At 47.7% G+C, this 20,295-nt stretch overlaps 8 protein-coding genes across 8 annotated transcripts; 4 read left to right on the top strand and 4 right to left on the bottom strand.

The window, feature by feature from the left end:
* The first annotated feature begins 67 nt into the window (after positions 1 to 67).
* On the top strand, positions 68 to 6,162 carry SPPG_05240 (uncharacterized protein). The gene is made up of 22 exons (XM_016753464.1): positions 68 to 722; positions 778 to 836; positions 894 to 951; positions 1,019 to 1,047; positions 1,123 to 1,255; positions 1,315 to 1,438; positions 1,499 to 1,703; positions 1,764 to 1,895; positions 1,950 to 2,128; positions 2,206 to 2,298; positions 2,337 to 2,527; positions 2,586 to 2,655; positions 2,715 to 2,966; positions 3,025 to 3,169; positions 3,236 to 3,499; positions 3,556 to 3,634; positions 3,696 to 4,091; positions 4,151 to 4,225; positions 4,286 to 4,447; positions 4,508 to 4,607; positions 4,670 to 5,793; positions 5,860 to 6,162. The coding sequence occupies exons 1-22, from the start codon at positions 81 to 83 to the stop codon at positions 6,157 to 6,159; spliced, it is 4,812 nt and encodes a 1,603-aa protein (XP_016607907.1). The 5' UTR covers positions 68 to 80; the 3' UTR covers positions 6,160 to 6,162.
* A 478-nt stretch (positions 6,163 to 6,640) lies between these two features.
* SPPG_05239 (uncharacterized protein) lies at positions 6,641 to 7,213 on the bottom strand. Its single transcript, XM_016753463.1, has 2 exons — positions 6,975 to 7,213; positions 6,641 to 6,906 (listed from the first exon to the last, which is right to left on the bottom strand). The coding sequence occupies exons 1-2, from the start codon at positions 7,153 to 7,155 to the stop codon at positions 6,839 to 6,841; spliced, it is 249 nt and encodes an 82-aa protein (XP_016607906.1). The 5' UTR covers positions 7,156 to 7,213; the 3' UTR covers positions 6,641 to 6,838.
* A 110-nt stretch (positions 7,214 to 7,323) lies between these two features.
* SPPG_05238 (uncharacterized protein) lies at positions 7,324 to 9,591 on the top strand. Its single transcript, XM_016753462.1, has 5 exons — positions 7,324 to 7,585; positions 7,644 to 8,156; positions 8,213 to 8,397; positions 8,459 to 8,719; positions 8,785 to 9,591. The coding sequence occupies exons 1-5, from the start codon at positions 7,357 to 7,359 to the stop codon at positions 9,319 to 9,321; spliced, it is 1,725 nt and encodes a 574-aa protein (XP_016607905.1). The 5' UTR covers positions 7,324 to 7,356; the 3' UTR covers positions 9,322 to 9,591.
* Positions 9,405 to 12,358, bottom strand: SPPG_05237 (uncharacterized protein). Its single transcript, XM_016753461.1, has 12 exons — positions 12,136 to 12,358; positions 11,920 to 12,066; positions 11,716 to 11,846; positions 11,496 to 11,641; positions 11,207 to 11,432; positions 11,074 to 11,146; positions 10,787 to 11,012; positions 10,578 to 10,721; positions 10,327 to 10,512; positions 10,045 to 10,237; positions 9,690 to 9,984; positions 9,405 to 9,624 (listed from the first exon to the last, which is right to left on the bottom strand). The coding sequence occupies exons 1-12, from the start codon at positions 12,317 to 12,319 to the stop codon at positions 9,599 to 9,601; spliced, it is 1,977 nt and encodes a 658-aa protein (XP_016607904.1). The 5' UTR covers positions 12,320 to 12,358; the 3' UTR covers positions 9,405 to 9,598.
* Positions 12,359 to 12,511: 153 nt separating this feature from the next.
* SPPG_05236 (uncharacterized protein) lies at positions 12,512 to 13,171 on the top strand (the record flags this gene model as incomplete). The annotated part of the gene is made up of 1 exon (XM_016753460.1): positions 12,512 to 13,171. One exon carries the CDS (start codon positions 12,512 to 12,514, stop codon positions 13,169 to 13,171), a length of 660 nt encoding a protein of 219 aa, XP_016607903.1.
* Positions 13,172 to 13,202: 31 nt separating this feature from the next.
* SPPG_05235 (ATP-dependent protease La) lies at positions 13,203 to 16,956 on the bottom strand. Its single transcript, XM_016753459.1, has 7 exons — positions 15,841 to 16,956; positions 15,217 to 15,773; positions 14,889 to 15,144; positions 14,636 to 14,833; positions 14,013 to 14,576; positions 13,732 to 13,956; positions 13,203 to 13,668 (listed from the first exon to the last, which is right to left on the bottom strand). The coding sequence occupies exons 1-7, from the start codon at positions 16,943 to 16,945 to the stop codon at positions 13,370 to 13,372; spliced, it is 3,204 nt and encodes a 1,067-aa protein (XP_016607902.1). The 5' UTR covers positions 16,946 to 16,956; the 3' UTR covers positions 13,203 to 13,369.
* Positions 16,957 to 17,312: 356 nt separating this feature from the next.
* On the top strand, positions 17,313 to 19,690 carry SPPG_05234 (sphinganine-1-phosphate aldolase DPL1). The gene is made up of 9 exons (XM_016753458.1): positions 17,313 to 17,420; positions 17,485 to 17,672; positions 17,733 to 17,914; positions 17,976 to 18,096; positions 18,168 to 18,361; positions 18,417 to 18,561; positions 18,622 to 18,925; positions 18,988 to 19,135; positions 19,199 to 19,690. Exons 2-9 carry the CDS (start codon positions 17,490 to 17,492, stop codon positions 19,554 to 19,556), a joined length of 1,635 nt encoding a protein of 544 aa, XP_016607901.1. The 5' UTR covers positions 17,313 to 17,420; positions 17,485 to 17,489; the 3' UTR covers positions 19,557 to 19,690.
* SPPG_05233 (uncharacterized protein) lies at positions 19,538 to 20,269 on the bottom strand. The gene is made up of 4 exons (XM_016753457.1): positions 20,151 to 20,269; positions 20,039 to 20,084; positions 19,831 to 19,971; positions 19,538 to 19,766 (listed from the first exon to the last, which is right to left on the bottom strand). Exons 1-4 carry the CDS (start codon positions 20,191 to 20,193, stop codon positions 19,739 to 19,741), a joined length of 258 nt encoding a protein of 85 aa, XP_016607900.1. The 5' UTR covers positions 20,194 to 20,269; the 3' UTR covers positions 19,538 to 19,738.
* Between the last annotated feature and the right edge of the window lie 26 nt (positions 20,270 to 20,295).

Genomic DNA, 20,295 nt, shown 5'->3' with positions numbered 1-20,295 from the left:
TCAGAGAGTTCAATACGCGGAACTAAGCTGTACTAAAAACTATTGCTGATCTTGGCAGGTTCGACCTGGTTTTTCGACGGATGGTCGCCCTCAAAGGAAGAATTGCATTGACAGCTTCCCGAGAAGGAGGGAGAGAAACCTCCATCGACGATGGTGACTCATCGAACACCCACTCATCAGATCCCCCATCCTTGGAAGCTTTCGCCACGTCAGGCGAAAGCACACAAAGCCTTGATGAGATATTGGACGAGACCCAACTCGTCGGCCTCCTCATTCAACCATGGCGGACTATCAAGCGCCAAATAGCATCGATCGTAGCTCGATCACCTCATTTCTCATCCTCGCCGTCAAGTAGCCAATTTGGGCTAGCCGGCACACAATCGCTTGTCAAATCCGGTACTTTTCGCTCTGCTTCCCCATCCTCCAATCCCACCCCTGTCCTACCTACAACAATACCTCATGGTTTCCAGCCAGCACGAGTCCTCCCACACCATCGCCCTACGGTCAAATCTGCCATCTACATCTCATCTCCCCACAACGACCGCATCGCCAGTTTGGATAGTCATAATGTAAATATCTGGCGGGGTAGCACGAGGATTGCTCAGATTGCAAATGGCGGGGAAAAGGGGACGGCCAAAACATCTGTGGCAGGACTGAGTAGGTGGCTGTACGTGGCCAAGTGGAAGGTGGTGGTGATTGCCACCTTGCATTTGGAGTTAAAGGTAGGACTCATTGAGCAATTTCTGCATGAGATATACTAATTTGCTGGGGAGATAGATTTTGGATACGAATTTTGAAGAGCTTGCTGCTGTTTCGAGCGTGAAGCCTGTCCTAAGGTAAACAAAAACGTTTCAGATTGGCTTAGAAACGGTGGTTAATCAACTACTCCGCAGCCTTGAATTCTGCGACGATACAGACGAGCTTATTGCAGGCGGCGTCGGTAATATAAGGGTACTAGGCCATTTTAAGTGGGACTGAAGTATTCCAAGCGTACTTACGAAGTACTATTCGTTCTTAGATTTGGAAGTTTAAGCGAATCGCGGATGGGTAAACGTCATCCTTGCGCAGAGTGCATCTCCTTCATCTTCTTGTGGTAAACTAAATAGTGATTTAATTGAACAGCAGCCGTCTGGCCTACGGCTTCGACACTCCTCGCCTCGCTATTGAAGATCTCGGTGTTGAGGATTGGGTCTCACACACAATATATCAAAAACCCTCGAACAGAATTTATGCCGCACTGGGGAACAGGATCCATGTGAGAATCACTGGAATTCTTTACCAGAAATCATTTCGCTGATATGTTCAGTAAAATAGATATACGACTATGAATCTGGCGAAAGATTGGATGTGCTCCGGGATATGCATGAACTGTCGATCACCGCCATGGCTCTTTATGAACCTCTCGGAACTCTGATCACGGCTTCGCGAGATTCTACTAGTATGAATTTAAGGGTTCTCTGTTCACTTCCCACAATTAACACTACCATATATGTTTTAGTTAAAGTATGGAATAGACAAAACAATCTTATTCATGAACTCCACGATCATTCACACGCTGTGACGGGGTTAGCCATCATTCCCCCGCCTCCTGCAAGAAATGGACGGAGTTTAGAAGCTTTGGCGGCTACACCTTTTTTCTTGTCGTGCTCCTTAGATGGAACGATCAGGATGTGGAATGCTGACGTTGGTGTTTGCACCTACTGGTATGTCTCTTTTAATTGAAAGCATGTACAGTATTTTGTTTATTTATTTTACGATAAAAGCTTGCAAACCCCATCTGAATGTCTGGGAATTCAGTGGATCAAGCAGGATAAGGAGACTTTTCTTCACTATGCCAAGGATCGGATATGCCTATGGAATCTGAACCGCTTTTATACGACGTTTGCATACATCCGGTAAATCACGCCCTCCTCTGTCAATCCTTCTTCACTTTCTGACTTCTACGTCAGATCTCAGGCAACGCAACTTCACCGCAGCGAGCATCCTTCCCTCCCGGCTCGTATCCTATCCATCGCAGAAGACGGTTCCTTGCGACTCTTGTCACCCGTCACTGGCGCAGTCTTGGCAATGGGGTTCCCGGTGATGAGCGATATAGCAACTTTGGATGCAGTGTATGATGTCACACAAAGTAAGGGATGTTTTCTTCCTTAAGCGATATTGATCTAGCCACTTATAAATATCTGCCATTTCAATACATTTCGGCAGATCGTGCCTGGCTGTTATCCGAAAACGGCACCATTGCCGTGTACGGTACCAATACGAACCCCTGTGCGATTATTGGGGAATGGAAGGTCGCCTGTAAGTTTTCCTCAGTATCCTGTCTCATTTTTCTCCAGCTTACAAGCCAGTGGTAGCCAACAAGACACGAATAATGTGCATGGCGGCCCTTTCACCTTGGCCTCCTGTCCCATACTACTCAGGAGCTGCTCTACCTCCCACTGTCTACGCACTGCTAGGTGGGACGGATACCGGACAGATTGTGGTGGTTGATATACGACAGGAAGGTAAACAGAGTATTGTAGCGCAGGTAAGTTACTTGAATGAGTTTCGTGGTACGTACATTGCTCACCTCCATGGTCTTGTAGGCACATGCAGCAGAAATCACTGCAATCTTGTATGACGTGGAAAAAAGAAAGCTCTTCACCAGCGGAAAAGGTAGGTATCTTACTTTCCCACTTTCTCGATGCAGTACAGCTAACATTTGTCTCTATCAGACAGCATCATCAGAATCTGGTCAATCAGCGTTCCTGCCGATACCCCGCTCTCAATCCTTACAAATTCAACCCCGGAATCGCTTACAGAATATTTTTCAGACAGCCCACTCGTGGTAACGCTGAATTCAATCGCAGCCATTTCCATTCCTAGCGGTCCCGTGAAGCAAATGGCTTGGAATTCGCGAAAGGAGGTAATGGCATGTGCTGTGGGTGGACGGATATTTTGTCTTGAATGTGATGGAAAGCAAATAGGCAAGTCAAGGGGCTACGAATTGACCATACGTTGCATACTCATGAGTATTTCTTAAAGGCATAAAGAAGCCGCATCCAATCGATGATGATCACACTAACGACGTCACGAAAATTGCCTCGTGTGAGGCCATCAGAATCTTTGCGTCGGCAAGCACGGATGGGGTCGTTAAAATTTGGGATGCAGTTGACAATGCCCTCATACGGCAAGTTGCATATTGATCATGCTTCGACAGGTGTTGACCATAATTGATAGAATCCCTAAATTTCAGTGAGCTTCAATTTGCCGAACCTATCACCACTCTTACATTTGCAAATCAACGGGGGGATCTTCTCATTTCTCTCCCCGAGCAAATTGTCGTTGTTCGGGTACAAGATTATCTACCAGTACCTTACCTTTGCGTTCTGCTTGACCACGGAAACTGGCCGGATGATCCCGTGGAAGATCCAACGATGTTTGATTCCAGTCTAGATTTCTGGGAATTGTATCGAGCGAATGGAGGAGATGGGGCTGTGAGATGGCATGTTGATGAGAAGTAAGTTCCGTTTTGTTAATTGGTAGCAGTATCTGCAGACTAAGACTGCCGTAAAGTTTGAAAAATGACGGACCAGATCCAACAAGTCTTGCCCTAGAGGAATTGGAAAAGAGGAGGGAAGAGAAGAGGATCGAGGTATAATCCATTGGATACTCGAATTTTGCCTTGGCGCAATATAACATTTATTGTCATAAAGGAGAAACCCGCCGTTACCGTGACCCGCTCATACAGCAGATCTAGTCACTCCTACGAATTGATAACCCTCAACGACCCATCGGGTCATCGAGATTTCAGCCCCGTAAGCTTCTTCCCCCCCTCAACACTTCCCATGGATACCTTAACGGAAGAAGATGTCGATTTGTCTACCGAAATCGTGGCTTTTCCCCAAGCCATCACCGCACATCGCCTATCCGTGTCCGCTCCCACATCATCGAGCCTCCAATCCATTGAGTGTATAGCTGGAAAATTCCGGTATAAAAGACGTTTATCAATGCGGAGGGGCAGCTTGGGTGGGCGAAGAGTTAGCACGGCAGATTTTCCAGGACGGGGAAAGGGACTTTGGGACGACGAGGATGAGGAAGGAGAAATGGAGGTGAGGAGATGGCTTGATAGCGCAAGTGTGCAACGTTATAACGATAAGCATCACATCAGGTAGACGGAGGGGAACAAAGCTTGCACCAGCCAGGAGAACTTGTTCAAGAGGTTGAAGGAGGTGGTATGCTCACGGTAAGCTGCATGCAAATGGTCTACTGTTCTGCCTTTGCAGACCTCAAACATTCTACGCAGAGGCCAAAAGCAATCAAACATGACGAACCACGACGTTCAGTTGTAAAGTCTGATGAACCACGACGTTCAGTCGTTAGGCCAGATGAGCCACGGCGTTTTTCAGTGGCCCGCTCAGATGAGCAGCGACGTGTTTCCGTGGTTGGGGGTGAAGATGGAGTCAAGGTAGATAAGGTATCAGAAGATTGCTATTCCGGAGCGGTTACTTTAATGCTTTGCTTGCAGCGAACAGGGGGAGCTATATGGGAAGCTGGACTGGAGCCGCCTTCACAGCTCGGTCCAAATTATCCTGATGGCAAGGGACCAGGACTAGGTCGTCGAAAAGGTGATGCACCATAATTCAGACACTTTGTCGGAATGATTTCGTGTGGTTGACATATTTTATAGGAAGAGTATTAGAACTTCGTACAGGAGAGCGGGTAACGCCCTCTCCTCGCACTCGGCATTCCCCGAGAGCATTATCCCGCAAGGGGCGCAAGTCCACCTTAGCACCACCCCCACGCCAACAGACGCCTGAAGCTCCATCTCGACAAATCAATATCCGGAACCGCATGGAGCGCCTAGGCGTTCTCCCGAACTCCGTCATGGCAGGACAAACAAAACCAGCTCTTGAACAAAAGCGACTTGTGCAGGAGCAAGAGCGCCGAGAAAAGGACAAGGAGATGGTGTCCAAGGCTAGAGCCATTATAGAACGACGTCGGGCGCAGCTTGCAGCTGAGAGAGCTGCGAGGGGATCGGTTGATGACACCACAATGCCAGTGGAGATCGAGCCAGATCCAACGGCCAAATCTGTTCATGCCGGGCGCACCAGAGTTGAAGAGAGTGAATCCCCGGAGGCAGCGCGAATTCGGCAAGAGGCACTGGAAGCAGCTGCAGCCTGGAGGATAAGGGCCCTACACACTGAAGAGGCAGCTAAAGCAGAAGCTCTTGGTCGAGCCAAAACAGCAGCGGCAGAGGCAGCACGGAAAAGCGCCATAGAAGCCGCGGAAGCTGCAAACCAAGCAAAGATGGAGGCAGCTGTAGAGCAAGCTGCTGCGCAGCGAGCGCAGGAGCTCTTTGAACGAGCCCTTGCCGCTGCAACCCCCAAAAAGATTCTCAGATCGGGGAGCGTTGCCATAGGCCAGATCATACAGATAACTCCTGGTAAAGTAGGAGTGACCGAAACCAATTTCGGGGCTTCGAAACCGATTCCGATTCACATCATTGGAGGGAAGCCCAGTCAAAAGCGGGGCAATGCTCAAAAGCTTCCTGAAGTACAAGATAGTCCAAAATCTGTCACCAGAAAGAAGAAACAGCCTCTGCAAAATGTGCTAACTCAAACGCCCAAATCCGGTTTGGCGTCTGAGAATAAAAGACGGTCGCCAGTTCCACATCAGCAGCCTGCCCCGGCCGAGAAGCACCGCGAACGGCACGGAAGAACGCCAAAGAAACCGAACGAGGTTTGGGAAGAGTCAGAGATTGTGCCAGAGCTTCAAGCCATTATGGACAAGTTTTGGTTTCCTGGTCTTGGCGTAAGTGTATGACATGGTACGCTCGTATTGCATAACGACTATTCTAAGTATCTTTGCAATGTCCAGGATAAAGATGTTACGCTTCAGAACATTCTGGGAGCTCTCTTCAAAGTTCTCAAAACAGGATATTGGTCCGAAAAATGCGAAGCTTCTGATTCCCTACTCTATCTCTACCAAACATTTCAAGACGACTTTCGCAACCCTGTGCAAGACTTCATCCTACCCCAACTAGAGAGTTTCAATGACCGCGACTGGCAGCTCCGATCTCGTATGTGCTCAAACTTGGTCAAATACGGCGTATATAATCCGTATTTGATTCAGGCTTTGATCGCGAGATTGGTGGATCCGATTGAGGACGTTCGGTAAGCTTGGCTCAGATGAAGCAACGGCCAGATTTCTAAAGCATGCACTTAGAAAATCTGCTATGAGAAGTCTCGCAATTTTCGGCGTAGATACAAAGCATTCTCTTCGTAGTATGATGATACAATTACGAATGTTACCAGCAGAGATGACCGGTCCGCACATGGATTGGCTTGACGTAAGCTTTTCTTGTCGCAATTTAGATCGGGCGAGACTAACAGTGCAATCTCTCAACGTAGATTCTCCTGGCACGCCTGAGAGCCCGACAAGAAGCAGCTCGTCAGGAAAACGACAAGATTGTTGGGCGATGGTTACATGCCCTTCATCCAGCCTGCTACGGCCATGACACTGAAAGACCACAAAGTTCATTCATCACACTGGTGCCACCAGAAAAATCTGACGACAAGGATGTGGAATTTGTTATGCCATCCTTTTCGGCAGAGGACTCCTTAGCGGCAACCATTCTGAAACCACAGAAACGAAGGAAGAGTCGCAAAGGAAGCAGAAAGGTGGACGTGGTTGAGCATAATCGATCAAAGACCGCTGTTTCTATGCAGTCATAGTGTGAGGTAGTAGATTAGGAAGGTTCGCAGTGTAGAAATTGTCACTGTAGTTATGTAGCGAAATGATCGATAGACAAATAAGGTGATGATACAATTCAAAAGACGAGAATTTCTTCAACATTTCATTCGCCAGGAATAACCCCAAAATACCCTCCTTTCGACTCTGGTGCGATAGAATGTTTCTTCGAACCTGATAATGAGAATAGAATTGTTCTACTTTAACAGGGAGTTTGCCAATTCCACTGTCCATCTTCGCACCTGCAGCCGCTGCTGAAGCTTTGTGTTCCATTTGACCAGACGCTGTCTGTTCAGTCACTTCCCTTGAAACATCCCTCTTTGTTTGTCCATAAAATGTCTGAGGTTCGTGTAAAATGGGAGAGTGAAGCTGCTGGGAATCCGCCCCTTCGTCCGTTACGAGCAGCTTCTTTGTGCTGGCCATCCTTCTTAGCACATGCGATTGCTCTTCACGTTTGCTCTAGCTGTCCGTTAAGATGGATAGTTGCCCAGTAGATGGAACACTGAGTTTAAGGATGACTGCGCATGACATCAGCGTGGCGCAGGGATCGGACTCGCGAACATCTGGTGCTTTTAGTAGGCAGGTATCTTGAATTTACAAAAGATAAACCCGATAACAAAGAAAATGTCAAATGCGCTGCCAGGACCTCAAGCACAAGCATTCTACAATGTCTGCGTCAGTTGCATTAGTCAGATGAGGATCGAGCTCGTCGAAGCATTGGAGGAAGGCGAGAACTCTTCAGTGAAGCGACAATTAACAGAAGATGAGAAGATTGCAATAAATAGCTTTGATCTATGGGCAAAGGGATTATTGGAGGTGGTGTGGCTGGGGATTGTAGAGAAGGATAAAAAAGGTCTGCTTCTGTGCTTTACAAGAAATTGGTAGTCCCGCTGATCATCGTCGATTGATAGAGCACCCCACTTCTATGGAAGAGATCCTGTCTAAATTTACCGTACGCGATGCACAAAGTCCTTTGAAAAAGCTTCCACCAACATCTCGTGCCTCGCTACTCCGCACATTCCTCCTCCTCATATTAACCACCGTTAAGCGATACGATGCGCGAACTCGCGTGCTCCTCCGTCGTCTTTCAGACTCGCTGCACCTTCAGTTTCCATCCGACTATGAGGAATCCGTGGAACAAGCTCTCAAACACCCCGATCAAGCCATAAAGGCTACCAAGGAAGCAGCAGCAAAGCGGGAAGAGACGGGAAGGATATCCCGGAATTGGAAAATTGGGTTAGCAACCTTGGCGGGCGGTGTGGCGATTGGGGTTACTGGTGGATTGGCTGCTCCGCTTGTTGGAGCAGGACTCGCTTCGGTGTTAGGCGCCGTTGGGCTGAGCGGTACTGCAGCGGGGATGATGATCGGAGGTTTGGCGAGCAGTGGCATGGTCATTGGCTCCCTGTTTGGGGCTTACGGAGGACGTAAGTATTCTTTCAGCCAGTGCATTGTGAATCTACTGACCACTACAGAAATATAGATATGTCGGGCAAAATGGTGGCGAAACGAACTCGAGAAGTCACTGATTTCGATTTCAAACCGTTAAAAGTGAACAGCCGGCTCCACGTTACAATTGCTGTCACTGGCTGGCTCAACTCAGCGGACGACGTGGGAGAACCCTGGACGATTGTTGATGGTTCTGGAGATGTCGAGGCTCTTCAATGGGTTTGTGGCCATATATTGTGGAAATTTCCCTCGGGGTGACTCTTGTGACCTCCTTTTTCAGGAAGTTCAATCTCTTTTGGAACTTGGTCGCGCAATGACAGCGATGATCAAGTCCCAGGCCATAGGCTATGTTAAAAGCGAAATCCTTAAGCGAACCGTTCTGGCTTCCCTCATGTCCGCACTGTGGCCGCTCAGCCTCTTGCAGGTCGGGAAACTGATTGATAATCCATGGTCAAATGCTATGGATTTAGCCAAGAAAACTGGGGCAGTATTGGCCGATGTTTTAATTGAGAAGGTCCAAGGAGAGCGGCCCGTTACTTTGGTATGGTTATTGAAATACCTCCGGTTGTTCTGGACATGATGTCACTCAAATATCACGTATATTAGATAGGATATTCCCTGGGGGCCCGTACCATCTTTTATTGCCTTGTCGAACTCTCTCGCCGCAACGCGTATGGCATAGTGGAGCATGCCTACATGTTCGGACTTCCGGCGCCAGGATCCAGAGATTATTGGCGGTCCATTCGACGAGTGGTCTCAGGACGTATCGTAAACGGCTACTCTACAAATGACTGGCTCCTCGCCTTTCTCTATCGCACAACGAACATCAAATACATGGTACCCGGTCTCTCACCTGTTAAAGTCCGGGGCGTGGAAGATATTGACGTAAGCTCGATTGTGGAGGGCCATTTAAAGTACAGGGGGACGATCGGACAATGCTTGGCATTGGCGGCTGCGGAGGACTTGAATGGTCAGCAGATTGAAGAACAGAAGAAAGTCCTACACGAGATTGAGAGACAGGAGAGTGTGGAGGACGTCCCAATGGAGGAGCTTGTGCAGGTTGAATTGGAAAAGACCAAGGCTGACAGAGGTGACTCAGCACACTCCCTTCAAGATCAATCACAAATTGGGCCTGCACAATAGAGCCTCGGTATAAACTATATTACGAAACCCCAACAAACAAACAATGGTCAATTTGACGAACTGTTATATGCAGCGCCCGTTGTGTCAAGTAACTCTTATTGGCATTAGAGATCAATAGATTATCTGTATTCTACTGTCTCAATTAGTGAGGTGATGGGGCATTCTCATGGGGATACAGAGAACGTAGGTGAGGCCACAGAAAACAACGCAATCGCCAAAGATTCTTGTATATTACGAAACAAAGATAAATAAAAGGTCTCTGCAGCTCCAGTTCAATTCATTGAAAGATTCGGTATGTCCCATCTAGAAAATAGAAATAAACTTTCAACATCTCGGCTATTACGATCCTGTACGGCAAGGAAACTTACCACCACCAGCCGTCACCAAAAATTCAGCCGCTCGATCAAACACTGCTGCCTGACAGCCATCGTCGTGTGCTTGGACTTCTCTCTTCGAGGAAGCCGCATGCGCACCCAAGTCCTTGACATTAAATAATCGACAAATGCCATCATTTCCAGCTACAGCGAGAACTGTTCCACTTGGGTCAAACGATACGCGATTCGCCGGATGTGGACCGGCGTCAAGGCTGGCTACTTCGGAGACGTTCCGAATGTCCCAAAATTTGACAACACCGTCTGCATCACTGGACGCAACTTTGTTTCCCTAGTTATCAAATGTTGGTTATCATGTTGAATGTGTGAATTATGCTATCATTCGACCAACCTTCACTGAAAAAGAAACGCAATTTATTGCATTCATGTGCCCATACAACGTCTGCGAACATAGTCCTGTTCGTGCATCCCACAGTGATATCGTCTTATCTCCAGAGCAGGTGAAAATGGTGTTGGTGTAAGGTACGAATCCGACTTGGTTGACAGAATCCGCATGGCCTCTGAAAGTTTGTCGGCAGCGACCTCTATATAGAGATACACACAGAACATTGTGAATCAACGCAGTTTACCATGCAGACATGCCGATCTCCATCTAAATAGAAAAAGCACTCACGTGTGCATATCCCACAGCTTTGCTGTATGATCCATAGAGCTACTCGCCAAAAAGTCGCCCGTATCGTGAAATGCGCATGACCATACCGCTTGAGTGTGATCACTCAGAGTTGATGTGACCGACCCTTTACCGAAATCCCAAATCTTGATTGTGCCGTCTCCTGAAGCTGTTGCCAGATGCGCTCCCCTGCGAACAATGTGGGTGCACGTTAAGAAGCTATCCAACTTATAGAAGTAATCTCTGCTCTGTACCTCGGATGGAAGTCACATTCGGCCACCCAATCCTTATGCCCCGAACCGCTCATAATCAATTCTCCGGACGGAAAAGCCCACATTTTCCACGTCCTGTCGTCAGAGACTGTTGCAAGGATCATCTTTTTAGGGTGGAATTTCACGCTAGGGGTCAAAATGAAACTGTAAATATACTAATCCAATCCGTACGAGACTCGGATTATACGTACGAGCTAATCGCCATGTCATGTCCCTTGACAACATGAATCTGTCGCAACCGGTCGCATTTGGCAACGGGAAGGTCAACGTTGGCGTAGGGATTTGGTCGATCTTCGAGCGGGAGAGTGGATTCGCGGGAATTGATGTTCTTTTTGGTAGGTTTATTCGTGGTGGTTGCCGTGCCCTCTTTAGGTTGCGCTTCACGTTTAGGATTGGCGCTTGACCGGCTGGATTGACCTGTGTAGATTGTTAATTGTAACCAGCAAACAACCCGAGGTAGTGGATGACATGTCCATACCGGTTGGTGACTCGCGGTCTCGATCACGTTCCCTTCTATCTATATTTCTAGCTGCATTTTCCAGCTGTACTACCTAGACACACTATGTCAATGTGGAAACTGGTTCGAGGAAAGTATTGAGACACTACTATACCTTTCCAGCGAGCCGATCACGTTCTAATCTCGTCAACATCTTCTCCTTCATTGCAGTCTCATACTTGACTTGCAGAGCTTTCAACATTGGTTCATAACTCTCATAGTGCTTCTTCAGTCGCTTGATATCCGCAATCAACTTATTTTTTTCCTGAACGACCCGCTTGTGATGCATACGGTGGAAATCCCGCTCTTTGCGGAGTTTGTCGTAGGTCGAGCGGGCTTTGCTAGCGTAAGATGTTTTGTGTTGGATTCGGCTAATTTTGGGCAATCTAAATTAAGAGGGTTACCTAGCGATGTCTTTGTAGTTTTCGACGTCTACCCGGAGTTTTTGCAATGCGTCTGCAAGTTCTTGGTTGCGTTGGTAAACATCTGGTACAATTGTGATGTCTTCGATGCTCAATCGGCCCTTTTGCTGGTATTCGTACCATTCGTTCTAAAATGTGGAGCATTCAGTGGGCGGAAAAAGAAAAAGATGGCGTTGCTCGTGTGTTTGCATAGCGCCCCTACCTGGAATGCATCCAAGCTCTTCACCAATCCCTTACTGGACAGATAGTTTCTGATGTAGTCATCGATCACCTCAGGGCGCTTGGTAAGGGTAGGAGTGAGTTCCTCGGCCTTGGAAGACGGCTCCACCGGAACTATACGGGATATAAAGCCCGCGAATTGAGCACATCATAAACATCAACGACCAGAAATAGTATAAACTCCAACCTCCGAAGAAGCTCCGCTCATGAATGTTTCTAACAGCACTTTCCAGCGTCTCTTCCTCATCATCATCCTCCAGCTCTTCAAACTCCTCTATAGGAACCTCTTCATAGTTCAGGTCGTCTTCGTCAAAATCGTCGACCGGCTCGGCCGCTGGCATAGTCCGGAATGCATTAGCAGCAATGCCTACAGATTACTTACTTTGCGCACCCAAGAGCTCACCTTCCAGAAAATATGTCTTTCGGCCATCATCGTCAGCACCCCCAGCTCCTGGTGTCGATATTTTAGGACTCTGCTTCGGTACTGTGGACGAGGAGGCAACGGCGAGGTTGGCGATAGACGAAGATAGTTTGAGAGGTGTGGATTTGCTAGGAAGCGCTGGGAGAGGTGCGACTGTCGCACTCATCTTGATGCATAAACTCAAACCTCGGTGGATCTGAAGTTTGAAAATCAGCAAGTCTACCAGAGTGGTGAGCGCGCCAAATGTCCGAATGGGTTATCTAATCAGCCAAGCCACGAACGCGCGAGCTCTACCCCCGAAGATCTACCATTTGACAGCTTTCTTCACCACCTTCTGGCGCACATTTTACTTGAAAACATGCCCCACAATCGACCTTTAACAATTCTCCTTGCCCCTCTCATTGCCTACCTTCAATCCTGTCCTCTGACAACAAACATCAATCTCGATTCTGGTCTTCCGCTCACACCCCATTCCCTGGACACTTGGGATAGACTACACGCTCCGGATCGTCTCCCACAAGACTTGAGATCATTCTTAATGGTTAGCGATGGAATGAAATTGACGTGGGAGGTCAGAACAAAGGCAGCAAAAGTTATCTGCGTGGGCCACAGTGGAGTAAATCAATTGACCGAGATGAAAGTGTACTGTATTGGTGACGCCCGAGGGTACTGCATATGGGAAGGTGGCGAGAGTGGAAGGGTGCTCATGATTCTGACTAGCACTAAAGAATGTGAGAGAGGAATATGGTGCGTGAAAGATGAGAAAAGAAGATATTTAGCCAAGGACTTTGCCGGGTATTTTCGATCTTTGTGCTTTTGTGCTGGGGTATCGGGTTTTTGGTTGGCTGATGATGATGAGGATGTGATGAGCGCTGTTGTAAGAGACTGGGTGAGGTTTTATGGGTTGAAGCGACGTAGTGTGGTAACGTGCGACGAGGAAAATGAGGGAGATGTGGATATTGCATTTGATTCTGGCAAGGTCTTGAAATTGACTGGACAAATGAGCAAAAAGAGATGAAACAATGACTGCCTAATTGTGTGCTTGCTACCCTTCGTCTGAACACAATATCCAAGAGCAGCGTAGGAAGCCGAGCGTAAACGACGATAATTTCGTTTTAAGTTAGCAGCAGGTATTTCTATTGTACAAAAAGAAGACAAGGGAAGTAATCGAAAAAAATACCACATAGAAAACGTCTCTCCCCGTCCCTCCGGCCCATCAAGTTTGCGATGGGAACACCACATCGTAAATCTCTTCATACCATCCCACAAAATGGGGCTCGAGTCCTTCCTTGATATAATCTGCTAGCTCATCCCAGTCGCTCCGGTTAGCAGCAGGGAAAATGATCTTCTTGACTCCTGATCGTTTTGCAGCAATAGTTTTTTCTTTGACACCGCCAATCTTAAGAATCTTGCCTGTGAGTGTGATTTCACCTGTCATTGCCACATCTGGAATTACTGGTCGGTTCTGCGCAAGGGATAACAGGGATGTGACCATTGTGCCCCCCGCAGAGGGTCCTAGCAAAACGTCGCTATCAGCTATGAAGTCGTAGTTCCATCAACAACAATAGAGATCCTAACCATCTTTGGGGGTAGCACCTTCCGGAACATGCAAATGAATATGGGCCTTGTCAAAGAACTTATTGTCCGGGAACTTTCGGGCCATAAATGACCGTGCGTACGTGTACGCGATCATCGAGCTCTCTTTCATCACATCGCCCATCTGTCCCGTGCGATGGAAGGACGGTTTACCGTTATCTGTAAACGCAGATTCCAAAACAGACTCGACGTAGAGTGATGAACCCCCTGGTAAAACTGCATTTAGAACCCTGGAAGGAGCAAGATGGCGGAGATCAACTCACCCATGGATGTCCAGGCCAACCCCATTACCACACCAGGTGGTGTCTCATCATACATCCGATCTGCTGTATACACTGGCGATCCAACATAGTCTTTCAGGTTGTCCGGTGTTACTGCGAGGGGCTTCTCCACACCTCCCTCAGCATCTTCTTCTTTCACAATCTTAAATGCGGCCTTGCGGTAAATCTTATCAATGTGTTTCTTTAAATTTCGGACGCCGCTTTCTCTGCAGTAATATCGAATCAGCGTCTCGATAGCCTCATCAGACAACTGCACATCCTGTTCTTTCAGGCCGGCTGCTTCACGCGCTGTGGGCGCCAGGTACTTTCCAGCGATAGCGACTTTCTCTTCTGCTACGTAACCCGATAGTCGGATTATTTCCATGCGGTCCAACAACGGTGCGGGGATGGTTTCTAGCATGTTGGCGGTGCAGACAAACAGGACTTTGGAGAGATCTAGTGGAACATCCATGTAATGATCTAGGAAAGAGTTGTTCTGTTCGGGATCTAAGAGCTCCAACAGTGCGGAAGCTGGGTCACCCTGATGGCCTCGACCCAATTTATCGACTACGAAAAAATGTCACCATTTAATATCTGAATGAGAATTCATATCAATGCAAACTTACTCTCGTCAATCATGATCAGAGGATTTTCGGTTTGCACTTTTTTCAACGCCTGCACAACCTTTCCGGGCATCGCTCCCACATATGTTCGACGATGACCCTTGATCTCTGCGACGTCAGTAAGTCCCCCTACGCTGAACCGGAAAAACTCTCGACCGAGTGCTCGCGCGATGGATTTACCAATCGAGGTTTTTCCCACACCTAACAGTCCGTGAGAGCGTGTACGATGGAGTTTAAAGATACAATCACCACGTACCTGGTGGGCCCTGTAAACAAATGATCTTCCCTTCAACTGTCCCCCTTAGTTTGCCAACCGCAATGAATTCCAAGATTCGGTCCTTGACGTCCTTCAGCCCATAATGATCTTCGTCTAGAACGGTAGTGGCATGCTTGATGTCAAAGTTCTCCTTGCTGTATTGACCCCATGGGATTTGAGTCAACCAGTCGAGATAGTTTCGCGTAACGTTGAACTCGGATGCTGCGGCTTCCAGGTGTTGCAACTTGGTCAACTCCTGAAGAATAAAATGGCAGCCAGTGTCAGATGAGATTAACCACGCAGGGATATTAAAATTGCCTAGTCGTACCTCATCGAAGACCTTCTTTACAGCCTCCGGCATCGCCAGCTTCGCGGCACGTTCCTTGAACTTATCAATGAGCTTGTCTTTCCCATCGGTATCGATCCCGAGTTCCTTTTTGATTCCCTTGAGCTGCTCCATGAGGAAATACTCCTGCTGTCTACGCGTAATCTTCTTGTCCACTTCTTTTGAGATCTCCTGCTGGAGCTTCGCATTAGACAGCTCGTTCTTTACCACTGCTAAAGCCTTTTGTAGTCGCTCTTCTATAACCAAACTCTCTAAAACGCTCTGGAGCTCATTTGGTTCCCCAGCAGAAATAGCAGCAGCAAAGTCTGCAAGTTTCGCTGGATCAGCAAACGCATTGCCTCCTGTTTGTATGGAAAACGTGATAATTTGATCGCGGATTAATGGATTGATTTGTGAAATCTCCTTCAGAACATTGAGCATTTCCGAAGTAATGGCTTTGACGACATTGTTACTGGCATTGAAAGGCTCGTCGTTCAAGTTTTCGACGTTGGCAAGGGAGACGCGATAGTTTGCGAGATGTTTATTGATCGGGAGGTAATCTTTGAGAAACCGGTGAAGAGGAATGAGCGGTTACGTTAACGACATCCGTGAAGCACGAGCACATACCTTCTGCCGCTTCTTCCGAGGATTGCTCCTCAGCAGGCGGGGACTTGCTGTCCTTTTCCTTTTCTGGTGGAGGTCCAACCAGATTATTCAGACGGATACGGCGATGCGGGTAGATAACAACGGTGAGAGCTGAGTTATCAGGTCCCGCCTGGTAAACATTGGTCACTTGGGCGAATACACCAACTCGGTGAATTTGCGACACGTCCGTTATCACATCCTCCGACATTTCATCGTCCTTAGATAGGAAAATGCCGACATACGGTTGGCGTCGATTCATGAGTTCTTGGATGGCGGCAATCGCTTGTGGGTCCTTTATGTAGAGTGATTTATAAAATCCAGGGAAAAGAGGTCGGCGATTCAGTGGTATAGCAACTAATTGGGGATACTCTTTAGGTACAGTGATTGTTTCAAGGGCGCTGGTGTTGATTTCTGTTGCAGATCCCTCCGGATTTTGTGTGATCAACTTTTCCACAAAGTCATTATCCGATCCCTTCCCGTCACCACTTCCATCAGATGGTGCCCCAGCTCCGTTTGCACCACCAGTAGCAGCTGCGTTAGCGTTATCTGCGTCGTCCGCCACTCCACCATCCTTGGAATCCTTGTCCACCTTCTTGTGCGTAGTATCATCCTTATCCGGCTTATTTTCGCCGCCCTCTCCGTCGCCACCGTCATTCTTCCCACTACCGCTGTTGGACCAAAAGCTCAGGACAGGGCGAGTAGCAGTGGCAAAGCTCCGCTCATTCAGGGAATTTATCGTGTTTCTTGGTCGTAGAAGAGTCGGAATTCTTGTCGGTAGCGACTGAAATCCGCGAAGAGCATGGGATGACGTGGTTGTTGATGCAAAGCGAGCCAATGGAGATGTAGACGGAGCGCATTGCAGTTGCAGTACAATAGGCTGTCCTGTGGCGGTCAGTCGCTGGACAACCGAACGAGGGACACTTTTTGAGAATGTGAGGAAAACTTCTTGTGCGGGCCGCAGCATTGCGTAAGGAGCTATGCAGCGCTGTACTGCAGGACTGAGGGTAACGTAGATGGCGTGGAACTTGATGGAAATTGAGACTGCGACGGGGACAAGGGCAGCTCGGTTGATAGGCAAATGTGTCATGGTGTGAGTCAGCGTGCTTAGTCGTCGGGACTTGGATCTTGACGACGGAACTCAATTTGCAACAAGAATGAGGATTGCACTTTATCCTTTGGGTTCATTCAAGGTTTGGACAAGAAGATCAATCGTCATGGCATCTCATAGACAAGGACATCCTTTAGTAGCAGAAAGTCGTTTGTTCTTGGTGTATGCAATTGCAATGAATTTATAATACATAAACTAGGACTTTAGCGTCTTCTACATCCGATGTATGTGAGGCATCTATCGCTTACTTCCAATTCCTTCTACACCTTCATTGCCATGATATCTACCGCCATGTTCACTTTGCGGTTCTCATGTGCATCCGTACACAAAACACCTTCATACTCCCATTCCAGTCGCTTTGAACGCTGTGCCACTAGTGCGGATGAAGTAAGCGATCACAGCGGATAAACGCAGACCACGACGCATCTCGCAAGCTTTTGGTTGGGGCAGAAAGGTATTATCATACTCCATAGTCCTGTTTCTCAAAGCTATTCAACTAAACATCCGTATATTATTAGTGACAATGTCGCTTGTTCAAAAGTTCAATGCCGCGGTGGCAACGGCCACCTCCAAACCTTACATCGCTTTGTTCAAAAATGTCGTCTTCCTCATATTTGTGTACCGTTATGCTACTGCCATAGCTCTCAAAGTTGCTGTAAAGGGACCCGGCGAGGCTATTAGAGACTATGTGAAGCACATCCTGCAGGTATGTGAGGTCCCTGTCAAAAGAGGCGGAAATAAACTCATGTAAATAGCGTGTGTCTAGATCCTCATTACTTTGACGAGAAAGAGCATCCCGGGTGCAAACGATATGGTTAAAAGTGAAGTTGCTAAGCAAATACAGAGCATTGAAAAGAAAGTCGTCCAGTATACTCCTGGTGAGAAGATCTATCGGACGCTGCCCTCCAAGGGACTCAGTCCGGCAGAAGTTCGTGCGGAACTGGATCGGTAAGCGGCAATGATCTGTATCGCATGCTTACATTAACATTCTAATATTTTTGTATCAAAGTTATCAGAAAATGGGCGATGTTGATTGGAAGGAAGGAAAAGTTTCTGGTGCCATCTATCACGGTGGTGAGGAAGTATCCTCGCTGATCACCGATGCATTCGCACGCTTCACAGTCACCAACGTACGTCAATCGGAATGTTCGCCGTACATCTAAACAGGCAATCGCAAACCTATTCTTCACGTTCAATATAGCCTTTACACCCCGAAATCTTTCCGGGGATACGTAGGATGGAGGCTGAGGTTGTATCTATGGTTCTTCGCATGTACAACGCCCCCGACAGTGGATGTGGTAGCGTAACGTCCGGTGGAACAGAAAGTTTGCTCATGGCTGTCAAAGCCTACCGTGATATGGCAAGGGTCAAACGCGGCGTGACTGAGCCCGAGATGTAGGTACCCCTCCAGACCTGCAATGGTAGAATACGATTATAACTTAGCGTGCAGGGTGCTTCCCGTGACTATCCATGCGGCCTTTGACAAAGCCGAAAGCTACTTTGGAGTCAAGATTGTTCACATTCCCATTGACCCTATTACCGGGAAAGTGGACGTCAGCAAGGTGGCTCGCGCAATTAACCGGAACACCATTATGGTGAGCAACTTACTAGATTCCCAGTTCTTTTCTGGTGTATCCACTAACTTGCCCGACTAGCTTGCCGGATCAGCCCCCAATTTCCCTCATGGCATCGTAGACGACATCCCGGCCCTTGCAGCTCTGGCGAAGAAGCACAAGATAGGGATGCATGTGGACTGCTGCCTAGGTGGCTTTATCGTACCATTCTTAGAAAAGGCAGGCTATCCTCTGGAGCATCCATGTGATTTCCGTGTGGATGGCGTTACTTCAATTTCGGTCGACACGCACAAGTACGGGTTCGCGCCAAAGGGATCTTCCGTGATCATGTACCGGTCCAAGGACATTAGGGACCATCAATATTTCGTGACGACGGAATGGCCGGGTGTGTGATGTGAAATATGGCAGTATCGGCGTTTCACACATGTACTAAATACTCGAATGTAGGCGGTATCTATGCATCACCCACCATCGCTGGGTCTAGGCCTGGGTCATTGGTTGCTGGATGTTGGGCGGCCTTGGTTCACTTTGGCGAAGATGGATATATAAAATCCACCCAGCAAATCATGAAGACTGCTCGGAAAATCAAAAAAGGGTATTCGCCGCTTTATATTTTAACGGAGTTCAGAAACCCTTTTAGCTGACACCATGCAAATAGGGTTCAGGAAATTGAAGGTCTCCAGCTGGTTGGAGATCCTGTCGTATCTGTCGTGGCTTTCGCTGCAAAGGCACCGATCAGCACTTATGCAGTGGCCGACCTCTTGTCTAGAAAACACTGGCATCTAAACATTCTCCAAAACCCACCAGCAATTCACATCGCGTGCACCATGCTCACCCGTAACTCTGCGGACGCCTTGCTTGCAGATCTTCGTGAAGCGGTTGGTCAAATTCGTAAAGATCCCAAGGCGGGTAACGGCGATGTGGCAGCCATCTATGGAACAGCAGCAAGTGTTCCGGACAGAACGATTATTGCGGATGTAACTAGGGGATTTTTGGATGCGTTGACCAAGATTTAGATTTCGTCCTTAGGTAGTCACAGGCTTGTAATTGTGCTATTAGGTTACATTTTGGAATTTGCGACTTTATTCTCTTCTACTCTGCCATCTCCAAAGTATTATACATCGTCAACTCATCGACACGCTACTTGAACTATGTACAGATCCTCTTGCAAGCAATCATGAGGGAAAAAATTCTATCATTAGTCGTCTCGTGGTACGGGAAGACCGCTACATTACGATATAAAGTTAGCACAGTACGCCAAGCATAGCATTCCCCCGATGTGAAACGCACCATGGCTGTAGCATTTTTTCAATCATTTCAAACTTTTTTCTCCCAATACTCTCATTCTCTGCCACTGCCGAATAAGCGATCAAAGTGTTGTGGCCAATAACTGATGCGTATGTATCCCGATGCTGGTTGACTGCCCACTCACTGGTCAGAATAGTGGTTAGAAAGTCACTTGTAGTGTTTGATGCTCAGACAAAGAAAAAAAGCTCACAATTTGTTGGTGTCGGCATGCCCTGTTCCGACATGCTTGGACTGCACTACAGGGATAATTACAAGAGATCAGTAGTTAGTACGGTAAAAGCATACCTATACAAACTACTCACAGTGCTCAAGCTGAGCGTTCATGTTCATGGCGGCTGTGGACATGGCTTTGCTCGTTTTTGCCAAAAGGAAATTGCTGATGATTTTGGACAGTAAAACGAACGAACGACGAACAAAGCTGACTTCCTTGTTCAGACCAGTAGGCAA

Source organism: Spizellomyces punctatus (genome assembly GCF_000182565.1).
Source record: "Spizellomyces punctatus DAOM BR117 chromosome Unknown supercont1.8, whole genome shotgun sequence".
NCBI classification, from domain to species: domain Eukaryota; kingdom Fungi; phylum Chytridiomycota; class Chytridiomycetes; order Spizellomycetales; family Spizellomycetaceae; genus Spizellomyces; species Spizellomyces punctatus.
The sequence above is the reverse complement of the archived record's forward strand: the minus strand, read 5'-3'. Positions and strand labels throughout refer to the sequence as shown.